Source organism: Pinus tabuliformis, chromosome 7, assembly GCF_031772625.1.
Source record: "Pinus tabuliformis cultivar Carrire ecotype Pingquan chromosome 7, CPIR1, whole genome shotgun sequence".
In the NCBI taxonomy this organism is placed as follows: domain Eukaryota; kingdom Viridiplantae; phylum Streptophyta; class Pinopsida; order Pinales; family Pinaceae; genus Pinus; species Pinus tabuliformis.
The window spans coordinates 1,832,408,908-1,832,431,338 of record NC_142293.1 but is presented as its reverse complement, the minus strand read 5'-3'; the positions used below and the strand labels follow the sequence as shown (position 1 = coordinate 1,832,431,338).

Here is a 22,431-nt window from a genome sequence, read left to right as displayed (position 1 = left end):
TCCAAGACTGAATGTTACAACCATCATAAGATGGGTCACTACAAAATTCATTGTCCTGAAGATGCAAGGAATAGAAAGAGAGATAGGGATCAAGCAAATACTGCGAATGAAGCTCCACCGAAGAAGAACAAGACTGGGGAATCGGAAGTCAAGGACTTATACTACTAAGTCCTCTCCTACATATCCTTCTTAGTCTTGTATTGTTTTCCTTTATGTTTTGATTTCTAGAGTTTGTAGGTCTAACATGTCTCATTAGAAAATTTTTGAATTATTTTGATAAGTTGTAGGTATCCCTCAAAAGGATTGGGTTAAGAGGGAGCCTCCACCATTTTACCAACAGATAAGTATCTTACTCTTTGTTTCATCTTTTTATGTTTGGTTTCCTCCTCACATCAAGACTTGTTTGTATTGTATGCTAATAACATTTCTCTTTATATTTTCCTTGGTTGGGAAAGCTTGTTGAAAGTTCAAAGGTTATGAAGGAAACTTCAAAGGATAGACTTGAAGCATGGTAGTAGTTCTATTGCAAATGAAGCTCTCTAAGAATTAATGTCCTACAAGTTTTGTTAAGGAACAAATCAAGGTATGTCTTAGAATATAAGCTTTGTTATAAAATTCTCTTCACATAAAAGGTATGTTCATTCTCTTTTGAAATTTGCTTTACATCACTGACCAGTGACAACGTTATGTCTAAGGTTTTGAATCGCAAAGATTCTTGTCAGGGTGATTAATCGTTAAATTGAATCTACCCTCATGATATTATTTGATCATTCCTGTGTAACCCTAACCTTTAGGGTTCACTATAAAACCCTAGCCTCTTGTTGCTAAGGTTATGCCAATGATAATTATGAAACCCTAGTCTACTTAGGGTTGTTGATGAAGTCTTAAAATTATACTCTTTTTGATGTTTAGGGTTTTGGTATCGTTATAATAGAAACCCTAGTTTTTTAGGGTTTGTTGTTAATGTCTAAGTTATGTATTGAAACCCTAAATCTTTAGGGTTTGTGAACAAAACCCTTGTAAGTAAGATCCTAGGAATGAAACCCTAGGTGTGTATTCCTCTGATTGAAACCCTAGCCTGAATGAAATTGTTGTATACCTAATTTTGATGTATTAATGTTTGTGTCTTGGGTTTACCTAGTAGATATGGATATTGATATGAGATGTTAGTGCATGAAATCCTAGATATGTATATGCTAGCATGCTAACCTAATTGTTGATATTTTATGAATTCTAGGGTTTGTAACAAAGCCCTAGTAGAGATTGATATTCTAGGATATAATGATATTGTTTTCTAATATGATTTAGTTTTGATAATAAAAACTAGGGTTTGTAACAAACCCTAGTAGAGTCTAAAATTGTTGAAACCTTAGATGTATAGTAGGATTGTTATTTGATTGAATTATTGATATCTAAGGCTTTGTGTCTCGAAGATGGAGTCTAAGGGTTTGTGACAAAACCCTAGCAAGAGGTTGAAGTCTAGTATGTGTCTCTTGTTGATTATGAACCTAACTAGGTTTAGGTATTTGATGTCTAAAGTATTTGATTGTTTTGATGCTTCCATTATATTGACATAATTTTGATATAGTTAACTTCATGCTTTTGTATATGTATTTTGGTTGTACTTGCTATTCAAGTTTTTGCAGGTACATAATCTTCAAGATGATGAAGATGCTTGTATGATATTAATAAGCATGATGAAGGAAGTTATATGAATGATGATAATCAAGATGACCTTGATGCCATAAGAAGGAATGAAGTCGTGAAAGGTTCTCCGATGTTATAGAAAAAGGAAGTGGTTGATCTCCCTAAATTGAGAGGGAGCCTAGAAAGAGTATATCTCCTAGTTGAGAGGGAGGGCATATTATGACAATGAATACTTTGAAGTAAACAAAAGTACTATCGATAAATATTCATGAAGTTGCAAACAAAAGACTTGAGAAGATCTGAGGATGTATTTGGTAGAAGAAAGCTTCTGACAAATTATATATGAATAACTTGATGATGAAAGCAACATCAGAATTATTGAGGACCCCGAAGGTTTGTGTTTACTTGTATATGTATTTGAAAGTTTATTGTTGATTGGGGTTTGTGTTTGTACAGGTAAATCTCTCCACAAGAAGATTGAACACTTTGGAAGCATGCTTGGACAAATGGATATATCTGGTTTAGTTTATTAGGGAGAGATGAAGCATCTAATGGCAGATGCTTGGGAGGACATCTAGCTGACCTATGTGTTGATGTCTAGATCCCGAAGAGGGAGGGTGGCGTTGGTCATGGAGCTCCAACCTTGGATACACACCTAGATCCCTAGGTTAATGGTTAGCAAGTAAGCCTGATGGTACCTAGAGTGGCTGAAAGCTTGAGTCCATCTTAGTCCCACCCGGATAGAATACCTTGGTCAGGTTTCTAGTCTGCAACACTGAGTGTGCTAAAACTCTTCGTAGTTCATTTTGGAGATCTTCCATGTACCTCTATATATATGTAATTATGAATACCTCCCTAGTTAATAGGAGGTGTTGAAGAATGTAACTAGTGTCAGTCTTGATAATTATATTTGAGTCATGATGTAATGTATTTGTCAAAAGAAAGAAAAAGAAATTTTATTATTAAAGCATGGGTTTCATGCTTGGGTCAATTGCTTTTTGGTCAAAGTCTCCATTGAAGACTTCTAGGGTTTATGTCAAGTGCCCTTGTCCATGTCATAATTTAAAAGATCCTTCTTGTGCTTTATTTGTCAAGAAAGAAAGAAATTTTATTATAAAATAGGTCAATTAGGCCTCCTCCACCAACTCATCCTCAACAAGGGAATTTGACCTCACAAACTCACTATATATTGGAGCAACTCGACTCATTTGGAAGCACATCTCTCATAAGTTCGAATTGCAAGTTGCATCGAAGTTGTAAAGTTGCATCATGGTCGAAGTTGTAAAGCTACATCAAGGTCGAAGTTGTGAAGCTACATTGAAGTTGTGAAGTTACATCAAGGTCGACGCTGTGAAGTTGCCAGGCTGAAGCTACTAAAGTTGCTAGATCGAAACTGCAATCCTAAAACTTGGTCAAAGTTATGAAGTTGGGGGTCGAAATTCTGGGTTGAAGCTGCATTTGAGAAGCTGACACTTGTTAACTTTGGAAGAGATCATCTATCACAAAAAAGAGTTGACTTGGTGGAGGAGGAAGGTCTTTTGGTCTAGGGTCTTGGTCTATCTCAATTTGAATCTACTGAAGGAAGAGTTATGACTAGGTTTTCCCCTATAAAGGGGTTTTAGCCCTGGTTGAGTGCCTACATCTAGTGTCCATGATCTTCATGTTTTTGCTTTGATAATCGCTTGATGGGAAGAAGATAAAAGAATGAAATAAAGAAGTAAATAAGAACATAACAATATTGTTGATTTGGGGTAGAATCAGATGTGCTCTAGGCCTCAAATTTTGCAGGGATGCTTGGGAACATGCATTCCAAAGAACCCAGAAAGCATATTGGGAAATTCCACCCAGAAGTGATTTTATTAAAATAATTAATATTTTTAATGGGGTTCCTAAGTCTAAACTTAGGAAAATTAAAATATTAATGGGTATTAATCTAATCATGGGTGAAACTTCTAGAAAAAGACACGAATCAAGCCAAAACGATCTGAGCCTTTGATTAAGATTTAATCTAGGCGGTTGGTTGTCCAACAGGAAGATATAAGAAGGGGGTTGAGATCATTGTTTTACAAAACGGGCGGGTTGAAATGGAAACGGCCGTTTCTGACCGTTTCATTAGCCCACAGGTTGACTCGGCCCATGACCCGGCTCGGCTGACCGAGTCATTGCTGACTCGGTCAACCCGGCCGGGTTTGTATTGACTCGGCCGAGTCATGGAAAGGACGGCTGGGCAGCAATTTTAATAAAAAAAATTCATGTTTTTGCTGATATTTGGTAAAGGTAAGTAGGGGTCAAGCAAATTTTCACTTGGATGCATCAGTGGGGTTGCACATCAAAAGAAAATCACACTCAAATAGCCAATGTGATGCAATCTTACACACTCTATGCACTCTTTTGCTACATTGTGCTTCATTTCTTGTTGTTTAAGGTTCCAATCTTTCCTGTTAGTTTGCCATTCACATTTTTTTGCTTGCCCAGTGACCTCTTGCTTACCACTATCTCATGGTATCCTCATTCACCATAGATGCCTATACCACAATCAGTATTTGACGGTATCCTTGCAAACATTTTTGCACAACCTTCAGATATGATCTGTTGGGTAAAATGAAAAACACGCAAACTTATTAATTTCCAGGATGTAAAGCTGGCACTCTTGGTCATACTAGTCTGTGGACTCTATAACAAATTGAAGATTAAAGGAATCAAAGTTAATTGTCTGACACAATCAAAATTAACTGTCTGACACAAGGCAAAGATTAAATGCTAGTCAAATACTCAAGTGCATGGCTCTTTAAACTTTAAAGTCTTTCAGCAAACTAATTCAGGCAGCTTTAGGGAAACCTGATTCAGCATTTGATTTTTGAACCTTCTATCTACTGGATATAACCGTGTGAAATGTTCATTTATGTGACTCACCTCTTAATATGGATTCAGAAGACCCTTCACCATACAACTTTATTTAGGGGACAGTTCTTGAAGAATTACAGTGCACAGTATAAGAGGAACCTGGGGTAGCTCCAGTGATACAAACTTTAGTTTCTCAGTCACTTGTTGAGTGGTTTTAGGATTGTCATCTTCAGGTATAATGGCTCCTAGATGGTTGTGAACTCAGCCCTTCTTCCACCGAGATACATGCCAATAAACAGGCTGTTTATACAGTCTTCTAATCAGCAACACGTCCTCTCAAAGGTTGGCTGTAGCTGGACCTCCAAAACTGATAAATCTAGCCCCTTTTTACTGCATATATCAGTTCCGCGAACAGGCACCAAACTCAGCCCAGGTCACAGCTCAGTATCTCACAAACACCCACAATAACTCAGTCTCCATGCAGGGTATGTTATTATGGAATTGAATGGTTGTCTTCCATGTATATTATAATGTTGTGTGTTTGGAAACTTGAATGAAAATCTTTAAAATTATGTTTAAAATATTTAAAATTATGTTTTTTTATAAAAAAAATAAATATTTAATGTATTTTTTACAACGACCGAGTCATTGAAATCGAGCCGGCCGAGTCATTACCGAGTCCGAGTCCGAGTCGGAGTCGATCCTCGGCCGAGTCCGAGTTGTAAAACACTGGTTGAGATTCATTTGGAAAACACATTGAGAGATCAAGAAAATCGATTTTCTGAAGTGAGAAGTTCTCAGGAGGAAAAATCGATTGAGGAGATTTCTTGTAGCAAAGGGGTAGTGAGAATCCGGAAGAAGGAATTTCCGGAGAGTACAAGGCAGGGAGAGGACAGAAAGACGTCCAGAGGAAGACTGACGTTGGCCCACGCAGTGCTAACGCAAAGGCAGCACAATCCTTGAGGGGAAGTCAAGTTTCCTACTAAGGGAAGTCGAGTTTTAGTGGCCGAAAGCTGGGGTGTGAATCCGGGAGGCAGAAGATCGATTTTCTCAGCCAACAGAGGATCCGAAAGAGGGGTAGTGTAATACCCAGCAAGGGTGATGCAGAAACTGTCGGGAGTGACACAGTTCTGCGCAGAGGCCATGCAAAAGGTGACGCAAGGCCTCCAGTTCAGCGGGTTCAGTCACTGATTCTCCCAGTGACAGGATGAGATCATTTCACCAGTTTTTTGTTCAGTATTCTTTCTGTATCAGATTGCTAGTTGAGCATCTTAGAATTGTACTCAGATTTTCTCATGCATAATAATAAAACCCTCAGAGTTGTTCCACCAGTTTTCCCGCATTGGGTTTTTCCGGGGACTTTTGTCCAATAATAGCAGTGTCCTATGTGTTTGTATTTCCTTGCTCAGGTTCTATGTTTCAGAATCATATTTAATTTGGTGTACGCTACTTCAGTAATTTACTTCAATATTTCAAGAAGAAATCTGAAATAAGTTTGTAATGTAATGTAATGTAATTTACAATCTAGGTGAAGTAGATTCTGCTGGTTGCAGTAGGATTCTTGAGATTGTTAGATCTAGGAATTTTCACAAATATCACAAGTATTTATCAACATAAGAAAATCTTCCTACCTTTCCAATTTTCTAACACTTTTGTGGTCATCAGTTGGACATTAAAAAATTTACTTACACTCTTTCATATATCAGCTGTTGTATATACATTATTAATAATGCTATATGGTGGCTTAACCACCTAATACTAACCTTTAACTTTTATTACTAACACTTTGGTCTCATGCCATGTTCACCAACATAAGATACGTATAACATTATCTAATGTTGGAATCTGCAATTGGCTTATCCAACACCCTCTTGAATCAAGAACTTCAAAAAAATGTGTAAACATTCAACATCTTTGAAATCATTATGTGCTACAAAAGCTTGATATTGGCACCTTTTCCCACCATAAATGGGAGTAAATGTTGCTACAAAACACAACCCCTAATCCAAAACCGAGTGTCTTGTCCTGTTTCTAACACTCCTTAACTATTCCCTTGAATTTATAAGTCCCTTCATCATGCAGTTGTATCCTTATCTACTGGATTTATCATTTTTCATTCACCCAGAAACACTTGTTAAATAACAAAAGGGTATTCGCTCACCCAAAACATTTCAACCACAAATCGATCTAAAGAACTCATTGTTTTACTGGTTCCAATGCGTAAGCAAAAGATATAGTTTACGATCCACCACAACTTTTCTACTATAACTTCATAATCAGATATGGACATTATAAGTTTGTTTGCTAATTGATAGCTATAGAATATTGCCAATAAACTGCACCATTTTTTAAAGCACGATATAAAATACATAATAGAACCCTGTCAATGAAAGGTGAGTCGTGACATTGTCTGCACATAGATATGTTGCCTCAAAGCCTTCATTACACGCCTGGGTTTATGGTACACAAATACAGAGCATAAATCATACTTAATAATCACTATCAAATGGGAAAATATATCCCATAAACAGAATCTAACAAAAATATCATAGTAGAGAGTGCCAAAATAATGCAACGTCAAATAAGAAAGTACAGAACAAAAAATGAATATCAAATGCCACACAGGGTATTCCTCCATGCATCTTCAAACAATTATGGATGGGAAGCAGGCGCAACTGCACTCTTATTATATTCTTCACATGGGAATTCCTTGGAGGTCAATCAAGGGATTGATGAACAAGCCGAGGAGAGATAGCCATGTTTCTTTAGGAGGATTGGCCTGTCAAACCATCCATGTTTCTCCAGTGATGGATCCCACAGGAGCCTTCCTAGTGCCAAATCCAAGCTCAACAAGAATCAAACATGAGGGAACAATTTAATGGCATGCCCCTTGTAATTATTACATCCAAAATGTCAACCAATCCCGTTATGTAATGCATCAATTTGATAACATGCTTTCTAAATATATAGTTAAAATTATATTAAAACTCATACATGCATTAAACTAGATAATCCTGAACATTATATATAAACTATAATTATTCCTTAGCTGCCAACAGAAGGGAACATTATAATATAAACTATAATTGTTCCTTAGCTTCCAACAGATGGACATTTGAGAAGAAAAAAGTTTGTATCTGCAAAGACAGTTGACGGGGAAACCTATAAAATATTATCTTTCTATAATTTTTATATGGCAGCATAAAATTAAAGATCACATAATTAGAAATATATATTTTCATATTCACAATATAGAAGTCAGACTTGTTCTGGCAGTATATTGAGTCTCTGGTAATTATCATCTAAAATGCCATATCCTTGCTCCATATTTTTTTATGTTCTTTACCGAGTAAATCTATGGAATTAAAAAAGGATGGCAGTGAGAAATAGTCTGTTGCAAGGTTATAGAACAGAGGAGAATAATGTCCATTCAATTCTTATTCTTAAACTCTTTCCCCAAGTTTCTCTACTATAAATCGCTCCTTTTATACAGCCATCAGTTGTAATTTGGGTTCAGTTGGAATTTGAAGTCCAACTGAATTTGATGGTTTTGCCAAGTCCAGATAAATGCCTAACTGTGCAAAAAATATTAAACTATTCATATTGCGTCTCTTGCCTTCTAGACTGAAATAATTATTAGTGATACATATTCCACAAAATTTAAAATGCTATTAATAGTTGTTTCAAACTTTCAAACCATTATTGGATTTTCAAAACCTCAAAAATTTTGAAACATAAATGTAAACACCAGAGCATCCACATGCTTGAAAAGCTCAAATGACTTACCCGAAGCTGATTGTAGAGATAAGTCAGCAAATCTGCTCCTCTAGGAAAGCCCTGAAACCCCTTGTTATCCATTTTATGTTCAACACAACCCAATTCTGAACAAGATTTTGTATTTGTCAGCATGCAGATAGCTCCCAGTGCTTGAATGTGAGTTCTTAATTCTCCAGTATGCAAATACAACTCCAAAAGAGTAATTTCACGAGAAATCACACTAGTCAGACATCCTGCTTCGGGGGAAGGCAAGACTTGCAATTCACAATCATTTTTCCTTAAATAACGAAAAGTAACAGATGCAGTCAATGTATTGAGAGCAGCAAGATATCCTTGCAAAATGCACTTTAGAGCAATAGCAAAGGCTTGGTTCACAAGGCTAAAGGGTGGATATGATGCCATAGGCTTCTCAGTAACAATTTCCTGATTTAAAATAGTGCAATTTTCCTCATATCCATTTGACCTTTTGTGTTTTCTGCTTCTCCTGCCTTTACCTCCATCTCGTTCATTGTATCTCAAATCTCCAACCTTCACATTTACCTTTGACCCTGTTTCTAAAAAATAGTCCACAAATTCACCTAGTTGACAACGGATTCGACCAGCATGAGCAATCACATGGAGTAGTTTTCCCAATGCATTTGTGCTAGATAACCTAAGCCACAAACTTGGGACCCTGTGAGAACTTCTATCAGCTGGTTGAGAACAGAATGCCTTGGAAAGATTCTCCAATTTGTCAACAGCCGAAGAAACACCTTGCAATGCATACAGGGAATATCTAACTAACACAGACTCCTGCAAAGTAGACATTAACAGAATCACTGAGCTGACATTTCATGTGTTTCAAGAAACAGAGGCACACAAAGATCTTGCTGCAGTGCACAACCAATGTCATTTAATAATTTTAACTTCCAAGTTCCAACACAGTAACCATACATACAAGTTATGCAACCTAGCTTCCATACAATAAACAAACTTAATGATCAATTATCAGAGATGATTGATGCAACATGCCATTGGTTGCCTAACCAGTTATTACTGCAATTTAAAGATAACAGCAGGAGTACATGTCTAAAATCAAAGTTATCATACTCTACTTGGAGAATGACTTGGCCGGGCTGAAGAGTGAGAGTTGACTCAGGCTCTGAAAAAACTGGGTAGTCGACTTAGGAAATAATAAAAACTAAAAGATATGCTATATGGCAGGAAAAAAAACAATATTTTTCATTCATATGATAGCTTATAATACCAATATAAAGCAATTTTGTTGTGTGTGAAAATGTTTTTTATATTGTTCATAAACAAAGGCAATATGTACATAATCAGCATTTACAAAAAAGTGGTTGGCAAATAAAAGAGTCCTGTTAGCTCTAAAATCTGCACTATAAGATATTCAAAGTCCAACCATCAAGTACAAACCATAGGGCAAACTGAGGATACCACCCCTCAGTGATTTCCCTCCACACTTCAGTCCAGCTCTCCTCCAGCACATGGGCGGAATCGCTAATTAGTAATAAGAGTACAAATCTGTCCAGATTTGTAGAATGAATATACTTTTGGATTTTTTTACATAAAGGGACAAGCCAAGCAAGTCTTAGCACCTTGTCCTTGTTAGAAAATAATAAAGGCAGAAAGATTTTCTTATATAGATAATTACTTGTGCTTCTTTTATCTTTGTGTTCTTCTTTTATCTTTTAGTTCATCAAGCAATTACCAAAACAATAACACAAGGACAACAGATGTAGGCAGACAGCCAGGGCAAAAACCCTATCTAGGGGAAAACCCAGTCAACAATTCTTCTTTCAATAATTTCTCCAGATAATCCAAGAATCTAGGCCCAAAAAGAGACTCCCTCCACACCAAGTCAGCCCTCAATCCTTCTTGTAGATGACAACCCTTCACAAGCAGCATCGACTCAGCAGCAATAGCAGTAGCAGCTTTGACCAAACTTGGAGAACTTCGATCTCCCTTGATACACACCTCAGAACAGAGTGAGAGTTGTCCCAAATTTTCGATCTTGAGTTCAACTATCCTTCTCCAGAAACTCGCACTCCTTTCCAGCCCTTCTTCTAGCCCTTTCTCAACTTCGCATGTTTCCAGCTTCCAGCTTCAGAAATCAAACTATGTGAGAGAGAATGAGATGCTCAAAAGAATTCGAACTGCCTTGTATTTATAGCCTTCCAGGGAGATCAAATTACTCTTCTTGATGCCGACTTGATCTTCTTGAGACTGACTTGATGTGGAGGAGACTAAATTCATTTTTGACTCAAAAATAATTCCTTTTACATGACTTGAAAGCCCAAGAAAGGTCTTTTTTAATGTAAAATGACTCTAATGACTCAAAATAAAATAAATCCTAGAATTCCTCAATGGGGACTTTGACCTAAAACATGATGATCGAAGCATGAAACTGATGCTTTAATAAGTCATAATAATAAGAATAAGAATATTTTCTTCATTCTTTTGATAAGTACATCTCAAATACATTTATGAAGACCAAACCTAGTTACATATTTCAACACTCCCTCTTAACTAGGGAGGTATTCATCAGTACAAGTACAAGGAAGATCTCGGAACAAATGAATCATGAAGAATTTTAGGCACCACAATGCCATGGACTAGATTCATGACCAGGGCAATCTATCCAGGTGGGACTATGATGGACTAAATCTTTCTACCTCTCTGGGTACCATCAGGCTTACTTACTAACCATAAACCCAGGGATCTAGGTGCGTACCTGAGATCAGAGCTCCATGACCAACGCCACCCTCCCTACTTCGGGAACTAGACATCAACACAAAGTGTCGACCAGATGTCCTCCCAAGGAATGTCTCACACACAAAGCCTCAACTTCATGATTATTCCAATCGGTAACAAATCCTCCCCGATTAAACAGATCAGCAACAAATATCTCATGATCAAACTAATAGACAACCCTAAAAAACATGCTATCAAACCTTCGAGAGATTTACCTTACAAACACAAGCCCAATTAATAACAAAGTTTCAAATGTACATAAATAGATACAAACCTCCAGGGTCTTTCAAACAACTTGATGTTGCTTCTCAACTTTTCATAGTAGGACTTAGAGCTTTCCAAATGAATCTTGACAAAAGATTCCTCAACCATACAGCTTCCTTTCCTACTTTTTATGCAGCAACATATTCTACAAATAGATCCGTCTCTTCTTATCACAGCAGCCTTTCAAAATACATTCTTCAATTTCTTTCAAGGTGTTCAACATGACTATTATATGCCCTTCCTCTCAACTTAGGGAGATACCTTTCATCCAAGCTCCCTCTCAATCTTAGGGAGATTTCTTTCATCCAAGCTCCCTCTTAGGGAGATTTCTTTCATTCAAGCTCCCTCTTAATTTAAGGGGCTCAACTTCTTTTCTACGACATCGGAGAATCTTTCATGGCTTCCATCCTTTTCATCAAAGTTATCATGACCATTATAACATTCTTCATCATGCTTATCACCGAGCATCTTCACCATATTGAAGATTATGTACCTGCACAACTTAGATAGCAAGTACAACCAAATCTATAGAAGCATGAAGTTAACCATATCAAAATCATAGAAACAATCAACTTTAGACATCAAATATTCAAACTTAGTTACAAACAAGAGACAAATACTCTTCAATTTCTTGCTAGGGTTTTTGTCATAAACCCTAGAATATATCATCAAGACTTTAAGCATTTCATAACAACCTTCATTACATCTAGGGTTTCAATGTTCCTTCCAGAGGTATGACATACCCTACTACAATGTATTTCAAACCCTAGAAATAATTCAAACAAATATAGATCTACAATGTATCTAACAACTTTAGAATTCATATGTTAGACTTCCTACTAGGATTTTATACAAACTCATGAGATTCAACAATCAAAACCAATCACAGCTCAATTCAAAGTAACAACATCCACTAGGGTTTGTTGCAAACCCAAGATTTTCTCAAACAATCAAACATCAATCATAACTAAAACTCAGATTTCAACACTCTTACACAAATCTCAAATCATCATATAGTCATCATATATCAGAGATTTGGACTCCTACTAAGGTTTGTTTACAAAACCCTAGAATTCACAAATACTATCTTCCTAGAGAATCAAACTTCGACTAGGGCTTATTTCCAAACCCTAGGACTCATGATCATCAACAATTAGGTCAACTCATACATCTAGGAATCCATCATCATGCACAGGCATCTCATAGCATGTGTTAGTCAAACCCAACTACACAAACATCAATAAGAGTTTAACATATAACAAATTTTGATCAGACAAACACACACATGCCAACGATTTCATTTCTAAGACATTAGAAGGGTCTTGCTTATACACCCTACCAAACCCTAATGATCTAGGGTCTAAATACAAAACATAGCAAACCATAAATTATCAATACCTCAAAGGTTCGGGTTTTTCAGACATCACCATTCAACCCTAGCAAGTTAGGGTTTCCGCAACCATACCAAAACCCTGGGTTTCCATAACCATACCAAAACCCCAAACATGACTTCATCAAAATATCAGACATTTTCTTTCAACAATAACCCTAAGTAGGTTAGGGTTTCACACATAATCCTCTACATACCCTTAAGTTAGGGTTTTCACAATAGTAATCAAAGATATGAGGAGGCTAGATTTATCTAATGATGAATCACCCAATCAAGAATCTTTAAGATTCAGGAAAGCTAGACAAAAAGATGTTGGTAATAGCTTATCAAGAATGAATATGGAGAGAGCAAAGCTTGTAATTCAAAATATAAATCTTGTTTCTTAACAAACCTTGTAATCCCAATGCTTTGTTTTTGTGAGGCCTTCTTCCTTGAGTCTTCAACAAATTTTCCTAAACAAGGAAAATAAGAGTAGAAATGTGATTAGTATTTAATGCAAACAAAACCAGATAAGCAAGGAAAACTAAAAATGAAAATCGTAATAGGATACTCATCTTTTGAGGTTGGTGAGGGCTCCCTCCAAGCTTGAGGGATACCTATAACCTTAAGAACAAAAATAAAAATTGTTTTTCCAAAATATGTTAAACCTAAAAACTAGAAATCAAAGTGAAATAACAAAAACTTAGATCAAAGGACTTTAGTGGTGTAAGTCCCTTAAATCCAGTTCTTTGGGCTTAGTCTTCTTTGGAGATCCTTCTTCAGCTACATGGCTTGATCTTTGCTTCTTTTCTTGTTCTTCGGATTGTCAAGGCAATCACTTTTATAGTGACCCATCTTGTGGCATTGGTAGCATTCCATTTTGGACATATCAACCTTCTTTCTTGGCCCTCTTGACTTCTTGGATTGTCCTTTCTTGTGAGAGGCGGAGTATGCATTTGACACCTTTTCTTCTTCGTTGTTGGATACTAAAGAAATTCTCATTTCTTCTTGGGTGCAAGCATTCCGCAATTGTTCAAAGGTCGGAGCTTCTTTCCAACAATTGAGACCTAACGCAAAAGAACTCCAAGTAGGTGGTAATCTCAATAGTGTAGTGATTGCTAGCTCCTTCTCCGGTACTATTTCATCTATGGCTTGAAGTTCATCTCTAATCCTTGGTAGCCTTACAAAGAAGGAAGCCACAATATCATCCTTCATCATATTAGCAGTCCTTAACTCATTCTTCAAGCTTGCTACTTAACCAATATTTTTGATAGTGAATAATTTTGTCAATGCTTCATACATTTCTTGAGCATGGTCTATATTGGAAATGTATGAAACAAGATTGTCCTTTATGCTTTCTATCATCAGAGCCATAGCCAATATCTCCAATTCTCTATACTTCACCTTGTCTGCATCACTGGATTCTTCGGTAGGTTTCTTCACCTTTCCTCTGACCACATCCAAGACCTTGTTCTTGTCAAGAATGACGTCAATTCTCTTCTTCCAAGATCTGTAGTTTGATGTTGCTTCCAATTTGTTCTCACTCTTTAATGTGTTAGACATTGTCCTTGAAGATAGTGAGCTTCTTTTCTTATAAGAGCTCCTTATATGATCCCTAGATCAATCCTTTAGATCCCTTCTAGTAGATACTCAAGATTGCCTTTTTTTCTTCTTCACCTTAGCTCTGATGCCATGTTAGAAAATCAAGAAGGCAGAAAGATTTTCTTATATAGATAATTACTTGCTATTCTTTTATCTTTATGTTCTTTTATCTTTTAGTTCATCAAGCAATTACCAAAACAATAACACAAAGACAACAAATGTAGGCATACAACTAGGGCAAAACCCATATCTAGGGGAAAACCCAGTCAACAATTCTTCCTTCAATAGTTTCTCGAGATAATCCAAGACTCTAGACCCAAACAGAGACTCCCTCCACACCAAGTCAACCCTCAATCCTTCTTGCAGATGACAACCCTTCACAAGCAACTTCAACCTACCAGCGTCAATAGCAACTTCAACCCTGCAGCAGTAGCAGCAGCAGCTTTGACCAAACTTGGAGAACTTTGATCTCCCTTGATACACTTCAGAACAGAGTGAGAATTGTCCCAAAATTTCGATCTTGAGGTCTTCTATCCTTCTCCAGAAACTCACACTCCTTTCCAGCCCTTTCTCAACTTCGCACTTTTCCAACTTCCAGCATCATAAATCGAACTATGTGAGAGAGAATGAGATGCTCAAATGAATTCGAATTGCCTTGTACTTATAGCCTTCCATGGAGGTCAAATTACTCTTCTTGAGGTCAACTTAATCTTCTTGACGCGGGGTTGATGTGGAGGAGACTAAATTCATTTTTGACCTAAAAATAATTCTTTTTACGTGATTCAAAACCCCAAGAAGGGTCTCTTTTAATGTGCAATGACTCTAATGACTCAGAATAAATCCTAGAAGTCCTCAATGAGGACTTTGACCTAAAACATAATGACCCAAGCATGAAACCCATGCATTAACAAGTCATAATAATAATAATAAAAATATTTTCTTCATTCTTTTGATAAGTACATCTCAAATATATTTATGAGGACCAAACCTAGTTACATATTTCAACAGTCCTTTGGGAAAATTGAATCAAGTACATAATTTGATGGAAAAGCTAGAAAATAAAATGGAGAAATCAGCAAATCTTTAAGTACATGAACCTACTGATTAGATCAACCACATCGATACACAATGTTCCACTAAGACTCTGGGACGGGGAGACGCACAAGGGGGACGTGTGGGAGTACCATCAAATTTTAGGGAAATTTAGGGGGGAAGGGGAGGATGTCACGGTATACAATATTTTTTCTTTTTTAATATATATATATATATATATATATATATATATATATATATATTTCAAATTCATATTCAATAATGAAAGCATAAATGCAATGATACATACATAATTGAATTAAATAATAAAATACATTGATCCATACTCATCATCCTTACTAATGCATTCATGATTATCCATAGACCACGAGATTCAATAATGAAATACTCTTATCCATATTCATCATTCATTATTCACCATATTAGAATTTACATTGATTAAAAAATTAAAATTCTAGATTCTAAATTGATTTAAAATTAAAATTCATCATTCATCATTCTAGAATATAATTATTACTAAGCAAAATAGATTATAATAGAGACTGAAATCTGAAGGCTGGAATAGTAAATTGATATAACTAAAACTCAAAAATAGTGGAGTGGCGATCCTAAAAGTCACTCTAAAGTACATAGAGGGCTTGGTGCTCTTGATTAAATAGTAATTTCATAGCCTTGTACATGAAAAAATGCAATGGAAACATTGCAATCCATCGAATCCTGAATTCCTAAAAAACTGGTAAGTCTGTTGGATTTTGAGTGAAATCTAAAATTTTGCTTTCTCTATATGAAATCAAATGAGGTCAGAACCGCTCTCAAACATCCTGAGTCATTTCATGGTAATGTTAAAAATTTAAGTAAAATGCCTTTATCTTTCATTTTCATCATTTTACTTTAAGATTTTAACATTACCATGAATTGCATAGCATTAGTAGGGCAATATATGGTCAAATACTAGGTTTCCCCTGTTATAAATCATTGTTTACAAGCAAATTTAAAGGGTGAACGCATAGCCCATTTTAAGGGGGGACGTCCAGCTATCACCCTTTTGGGGAGTCCTGTCCCCCACACTGGGGAAACGTCCCCCCCTGTGTCTCCCCAAAAAGGGGACATGGGGAAACGTTTCCCCAGACAGACCCTTGTCTCGGGTGCGAGGGGTGCACACACCCGACCCTTGGGTACGCATCCCAGTGGAATAGTATCAATACATAAGGTTGAGTGAAAAGCTCATAAAGACACCAATTCACCTCCACTAATCATTAATAAGTATAACATGCAATCATCAATGAAAGAAAGCAGCTAGACAACCTTCAATGATGAATGAACAACCAACAATATCAAATTACATCAACGAACCAGAAAGAGTTGAATGCCTCACGTAAGTCTCCTCCTCTTCATACAAAACAGCACACAAATTGTGTAAACAACGTTGACAAGACTCGAGAAAATATACCATCAGATTTACGATGGCAGCGCTCAACATCAACACGACCTACAGCAAAACAAGAAGATATTGGAACACAACTTCACCAAAATGCCTTTCGTTCCTTTATCCTGCAAAATGACAATGTATTTAGTCCTATAGGGGGGATTCCTCTTCAACTTCAAACCTTGCAAATGAATGTTTCCCTGTTTTTATAGGCTTCAAAATCTCACTACCTATTCAATATGATAATATTTAAACCTTTTTCTCCATCAAATAATAACAAAAGGTCTTGGAGTCTCCTTGCAATAAAGTGCTCCTCATTGTGGGTGAAGAAATCCACTAATGATGGACTGAAATAAGTCAACAAGGACACAGACCCTTATCTCATTCAAAAGTCTCCTCTTCTAGGGGCTTCTAGATTGGTGCAAAATATAATTAAAAAGGTTTCTAGGATAGCTCGGGTGACCACAAGAGGAGGTCAATGGGACTAAAAGATACATCCGATGTAAATACAAGACAAGTGGGAGAGCAAATGCGACACCATTGTAACTACAAAGCTAAAAAGACTAGAAATATGACTAAAGATAAGAATATAATGAAATAAAGGTACAATTAGAGAATGTATAAAGTCGCATGAAATGACCAAAAAAGAGAAATACGGAGTATGTCTGTTGTTGGACTATGTAACTCCAATAAAGTAAAGGGGAGTTTAAGATGAGATCGATGAAATCAACATCTCCCGGATCTGATGACCAATGGCAAGGGATACGAGCAAGGAAATCTCTCCCTATCTGAGTCCTTCGGAACCATTGGGAATCCAACTATATGATCCTAGGGAGAGTAAGGAGTGAGGGCTACTCCTAACATTTGAGGCTGAAAGGAAGAAGTTGTTGATGGTTCTTCATCTGTTACATTGTGGTTGGGAGGAGGTTTGGCGGGCGGGAGGTGCCCTGCGCTATCTCTGTCTCGAACCATTCCCTCTAACTCTCTGATGATAGGTTGACTGAGGCATGGTACTACATCTATGCGTCGGTCTCAAAGATAACTCTATGTCTCTTAAAGGGGGGGATTGCGGTGAAACCCAAGGTCTCGACTCTCACCCTTCTCCCATCTGTTGCATACTGAGACTTTGTCTATTGCTTATTGTTTCAATCTGACGAGAAAACCTGGAAGTAAGAGGTAATAGTTCTAGAAATCTCAGGGTGAGTTGAGGTGCGTGAGAGTTGAGACATGTATGTAAAGATCTCCCTGATAACGAGGGCTAGGCGTCTTTGGTCCTAATATCAGAAAAAGGTAGAGCGTGAGCCCGTGGAAGCATCCTCTAAATCATAGTAAACGAGGCACCTGAAGATGAGGTGCCACTCAATGTCCGACTCCTATAGATGGCGCACATGGCAAATTCTATCCCACTGAGGAATATGATGGTCAGTGTCGACTCTAAGACAATGCGATCCCACACGAAGTTGCCCTGGGGTATCCTAAGTGAGTGCATCCAATGTCGACGCAAGTAAGGGTACCGAATGATGAGGTCATCCTATAGCTCTAAGAAATGCTCCAAATAGAAGGACATATTCGAACCAAGGCCCGTAGGAGGTGAAATCCATGTGACCTGAGTGTATAATCAATAGATATCCTCTCTGATGAATTGATGCAGTAATTATTTAGTCGGTAGAAGATGGCTCGTTGCATCACGAGAGAATTTGAATGGGGGGAGGCATTCCAAGGAAATGGCCATAGACTGGAGGAGGCGAGATGCCTCATAGAAGCACCCTCAAGCGCGGCTTGTTGATTGATCTAAAGCAAGGTCCTCTGAGAAAAGATGTGCTAGGTAGGGGTAGCAATCTCTCCCCACCGCAGAGTCCCGAAGAAATCTAACTTTGTGGAGGAAAGAGACTAGGCGGAAGATGACCTCAAGGCGAAATGGATGGGCCCCAAACTCTGCCTGGATAATAGGTTGTGGAACTGTACATTTGCATCGTATGATGCGTCTGAGATGTCGGGTTTGGACTCTCTCCATCTGTTGAGCCCAATCTATCTATACAAAACTTGGCCCCCAAATCTCGAAGCCATAAATAACTATAGGTCAAATAATCGGGCCCATATGGAGTTTGGACGAGATGTCTTGAAACTGACTCTAGAAGCATTGTCTCTCGATGAGGGCAAGAGAGCCATATCCTTAGTTGAGTTGGCGTTGGAGGGCTTGTCTCATGCCAAAATGAGGCCCTATGAACTACACTCCCAAGTAAATATAAGATGTGGTGATCTCAATCTCTTCTCCCCGAAAATAAAAAAGGCATGTTTGTAAGAGAGCTCTTCGATTCATTGAAGATCATAACCTTGGTTTTACCTAGGTTGACCTTCAGCTGTCGAGGGTCACAGAAATCGGCTAGGACATCCAGTTGTCTTTGTAGGCCCTTAGGGGTAGATGTCAATAAAACCAAGTCCCCACCTAAATATGCTCCTGAAGGAAAGGCTCCAACTCGTCAATATAAATCTCGAAGAGGGAAGGCGAGAGAGGGCATCCCTGCTTAACACCAATGGTACTCTGAATGACATCTGAAAGGTCGTGTGCCATATTTAGGTGTCCGGTAACAGACTCATACAATCACATGATGGCTACCAAGAGAGTCTTGGAAATCCCAATGTCACGAAGTCTCTGAAATAGTACCTCCCTCGACACTGTGTCGAATGCTTTCCAAAAGTCAACAAAGCATTTATAAACTTTCGAAGAACGATGACGAGCCTCCTTAAAATATGGCACGACAATGTCAATTTTATGATGAAATTTCCGACTCTGGTTCGTGTAATTTTGTAAAAATAGTATTGATCCACTGATATGTTGGGATCATTTAAATTTCATAATAAAAATACTTTGGAGTTCAGTTCATGGTGTTCTTTGTCCAATGATTTGTGGTATGTGTTGGTTATGTGTTTTCCTATATTGTGCTTAAATTTTTTATAAACTTGTTATTCATTTGTCGGTGATAAGAACATTCTATTGGTAGATTTTGGGTCTATCTTAGGTGATCTGATTCACCATATGTTTAACAAGTTTGCTTGAAGAAATATATAGAGTTTGTAGGTACACCAGCCCTTGGGCTCCAAGTTCACAGACTTTGGAAGAGAGCCGACCTTGTTTGGCTCTGGGTATCTTTGTATGGTTTTCTTACTTCGCTAAGGTTGTGGGCAATACCATAACTTTCAAGACACATTTGATTTGTTTCAGTATTCATCATTTAAAAAAAAATCTCAAATATATTTTATTTTCACGAGCATAGTATATTTGTATATATCTTATACATATATTTTTGTAAAATATTTTTCTAACCCTTGTTTTGTAGCTATTGGGGTTTGGGATTTATTTTTTGAATTTTGTATATATTGGGGTTTTGGGTATTTTTGTTTTTATTTGTGCATGTGAACTTCAAGAAGATTTGTTGGGGTTTTGAGCTAGATCTAGACACTTGAGGGTAAGATCTAGTCTCCATTAATTTTGCAGAGCCAGCATTCAGCAATTTTGCAGTGATTTGAACGAATTTTGAAGAATTGAAGTGAAAACCACTTTTGGCAAGAGTTTGAAAATTTTTAGGGCCTCCTAGGCCCAATGTTTTCCTCCAAGCCTAGTCGTGGCCCTCTTTTTGCCTTGATCCTAGGGCCGCAGCTCCTTAGGGCCTTCATCATTAGCCATCAACCCTCCTTTGGTTCTCGGCTGCCCTTTTTAGGGGCCCTATTCCAGCCCTTCGCCTCCCCTTTAGGTCCTACAGTGGGCCCTTAAGGACCTCCCTCCTCATCCACTAGCCCTTATCCCTCCTTTTCTCCCCTCTGTCAGCCCTTCTTATCCCTCTGCTGTCTACTCCCTCATCCTCTTGCTCTCGGCCCTCCTTCTTCCCCTGTCGTGAGCCAAAACAAGCCTCTCGACCCTCCCTTTATCCAGACGGCAACCCTTCTAGGGCCTACCATGAGCCTTAGTGGCTCTTCTCCTCAAGCCACAGGCCTACAAGGCCTTTTCTCCCCCTTCCGTAGGCTTCTTTAGCCTCTCTCCAGCCTTTGGTAGCCTCCTTCCCCTAACCGCTAGCCTCATTAGGCTAGGTGTTGCCTTATCTTGGCCTCTAGCCTTCCTCCTTGCCAATCTTTGTGTCATTTTTCATCTCTGTTTTGGGTATCTCTGACTTTTTGCTTCTAACATTTGTTGTTTGCAGAGGTATTGGACTGATTTTGGTGGTTGCAGGTAACCTCTTCATAGGAGGAATTGTGGACAAAATTTCTCGTCTTCTTCTAGGCCTAGAGCCTAAGTGGTTTGCCATCAAAACCCTTGATCTCTTCTCTGTTTACTTACAGCTAGTTAATCCATTGATAAGAGTGGTGAAGATTTCATTTACTTGGCATAAAATCACTCATAAGTTATCCAACACATTGATAAGTCATTGTATGAATTGGGTTATCATTTGTTTGGTTTGTTTCATGAAAGATTGATGACTGTCATAAACATTGCAAAGTCTGATCCCAAACAGTGATATAAGCATGCTCTAAACTGTTTGCATTTACATAACGGCTCTCATTTAAACAAAGAGACATAAGGAATTTCATGGTTTCATGCTCTAATTATAAGAATTGTTCATTGTGGAAAGGATTTGCTTACATTGTTTAATGTGCTATTGAGAACAAGATTGCTAGCATCTAACATGTTGTTGTCTCTCGAGAATTGCATGAACCTCAAAGTATCATTTCTTCACTAAGCTCACTCTCTAAAGCACTTGACATAATCCAATAATCTTGTTGAATGGTTGCTAAAGTGGATAAATCTAAGAATTCATTGGATATTGGTATCTCTTGTTCTCTTACACATTGGTGTTAAATATCTTAGTGTTCTTAACTTGAGGAATTGCTAATTCAATTGAATATCTCTTGAATGATTGGCATTGAGGAATCTAATTACAATATTGGCATTATCTTGTTGACAAAACTTGCAAGACTTCTAAATGTCTAAAGAGCATTAATCATCTTGGGCAATTGAGTAACATATTTTAAGTGATTTTCTTGCCATTATTGTTTCGGTTAATAATTGTTGTGGACTTTGGCATATTAGTAATCTTTCCTTTAGGAGCACTTATCTTGTGATTATCTAACACTTGGAAAATTACTTCTTGGTTATCTCTTGTATCTTATTGGCACTTGTAAAATTGGCACATATTCTTGTGGTTGAGATTGTCTCTTATATGGCATTGGTAAGTACTTATTGTCATAACTTAAGATCAATCATAACTAAGTACTTAAAGGAACATTAAACAATCTCACCTTAAGAAGCACTCAACTCATCTTTGCATTCTAGGATTAGTCTTGCATTAATAACTTATCTTCAAGCATAAGCTTGGTTGATAGAGAATAGAACTACATTTCTCATCTAGCTTGAGGAACCTAGCACCTCTTTAGTGGTTAACATAGTGACCTTGCAGTTGTCAGAGCCACAGTCTCTGCAGCGTCGAAGGCATCAGGTGGCTAGAACCTATGGGGAGGTATCATTAACAAGGCCTTTGCTTGCTTCCCCTTGGCTTCTTTCTCACAACCTACTCTAGAGACTAGCTTCAAAATAGTTAAGAGGAAGGATAAACTTAGCTAGGAATTTAATTAAAATAAACCAATATCTTGCATTTCACCTAGGTCATAGGATTTGCATAGAATATAAGATAGTTAAACATCT

General features: G+C 37.5%; 1 protein-coding gene across 3 annotated transcripts in view; it reads right to left on the bottom strand.

The window, feature by feature from the left end:
• The window catches only part of LOC149255748 (Spc97 / Spc98 family of spindle pole body (SBP) component), a 334,350-nt gene that overhangs the window by 291,339 nt on the left and 20,580 nt on the right, over positions 1-22,431 (bottom strand). For all 3 annotated transcript variants that reach the window (XM_089460559.1, XM_089460560.1, XM_089460558.1), the window contains exon 2: positions 8,278-9,060. In XM_089460559.1, the coding sequence (XP_089316685.1) occupies positions 8,278-9,060 (783 nt within the window). The remainder of the gene's footprint in view (positions 1-8,277; positions 9,061-22,431) is intronic.